A 1,047-nucleotide genomic window follows, 5' to 3' on the forward strand; every position below is an offset into this window, starting at 1 on the left:
AATAGCCGGTTTCTGATTAGAATGACATTCTCCTGAGTCATTATTCAGCACGTAGCTCTGCAATAAAGAAACGGACCACTAACACAAAAACAGATTTATGACCCATAAACAATCATCACTTATTAGTGATCTCAATTTGATAGCGTCTTATTTAGTCTTCTAGAACCGTCATGAAGCGATACTGGTTGTGTCTCAGACACTAGTGAGCAGAATTGTTAGTATAACGCCCTCAAAAGATGTCTAGATAGGCAGCTCACTTGGTTTTGATTCACGGACATTTATCTAAAGCAGTTTTCCACTGCTGGGATCCAGTTTACTTGCTCTGACTGTTGTGTAAATAAAACTAGGATCACCAAGTGCTAGTGTTTGATTATTATTATTATTATTTTTTATCTCTTGCAAATGTCAGCACTCAGTTTATGCTCTTGCACTTGTATGCATTTGATGGAAACATGCTGATTGTCTTCATGTCTTAACAGTGTGGACAACAGTGAATACATGAGGAATGGAGATTTCCTGCCCACCAGATTACAGGCACAGCAGGATGCTGTCAACATTGTCTGTCACTCAAAGACCCGTACTAACCCAGAGAACAATGTGGGCCTAATCACAATGGCAAAGTAAGTATGTCGGTGTTGTATTTTATTTCATACATGTATGATCTGTCAGACAATGGTGTTGTTTGCATGTAGTAACACATCTTTTGGTTTGGTGCAGTAATTGTGAGGTCCTCACCACTTTAACATCAGACACAGGCCGCATTGTCTCAAAGCTTCATGCGATTCAGCCACTGGGAGAAATCTCCTTCTGCACTAGCATACGAGTGGCACATGTAAGTACATTCATAGAGGGCTAAATGGATAGTTTACTCAAAGAGAGTTCCTTTTGTGTTCCATAGAGGAAAGAAGTTCATACATGCTTTGGGGAATTTCCTTTAAAAAAAAAAGTGAAAGTAGTATTTTACTCTGCTAACATTTACATTTGTGTATATCTGCATCTAGCTGGCACTAAAGCATAGACAAGGCAAGAACCACAAGATGAGGATTG

The 1,047-nt window shown here is 39.2% G+C and overlaps 1 protein-coding gene across 1 annotated transcript; it reads left to right on the forward strand.

Annotated features, from left to right (window-relative positions):
* Positions 1–471: 471 nt before the first annotated feature.
* Positions 472–1,043, forward strand: LOC107735902 (26S proteasome non-ATPase regulatory subunit 4-like; the record flags this gene model as incomplete). The annotated part of the gene is made up of 3 exons (XM_016547452.1): positions 472–620; positions 718–832; positions 1,002–1,043. Coding segments are annotated over 3 exons (306 nt in total), but the record flags the coding sequence as incomplete, so codon positions are not given.
* Positions 1,044–1,047: the final 4 nt, after the last annotated feature.

The sequence above is a fragment of the Sinocyclocheilus rhinocerous genome, unplaced genomic scaffold (assembly GCF_001515625.1).
Source record: "Sinocyclocheilus rhinocerous isolate Xijiao unplaced genomic scaffold, SAMN03320098_v1.1 C36360549, whole genome shotgun sequence".
Classification (NCBI taxonomy): Eukaryota; Metazoa; Chordata; class Actinopteri; order Cypriniformes; family Cyprinidae; genus Sinocyclocheilus; species Sinocyclocheilus rhinocerous.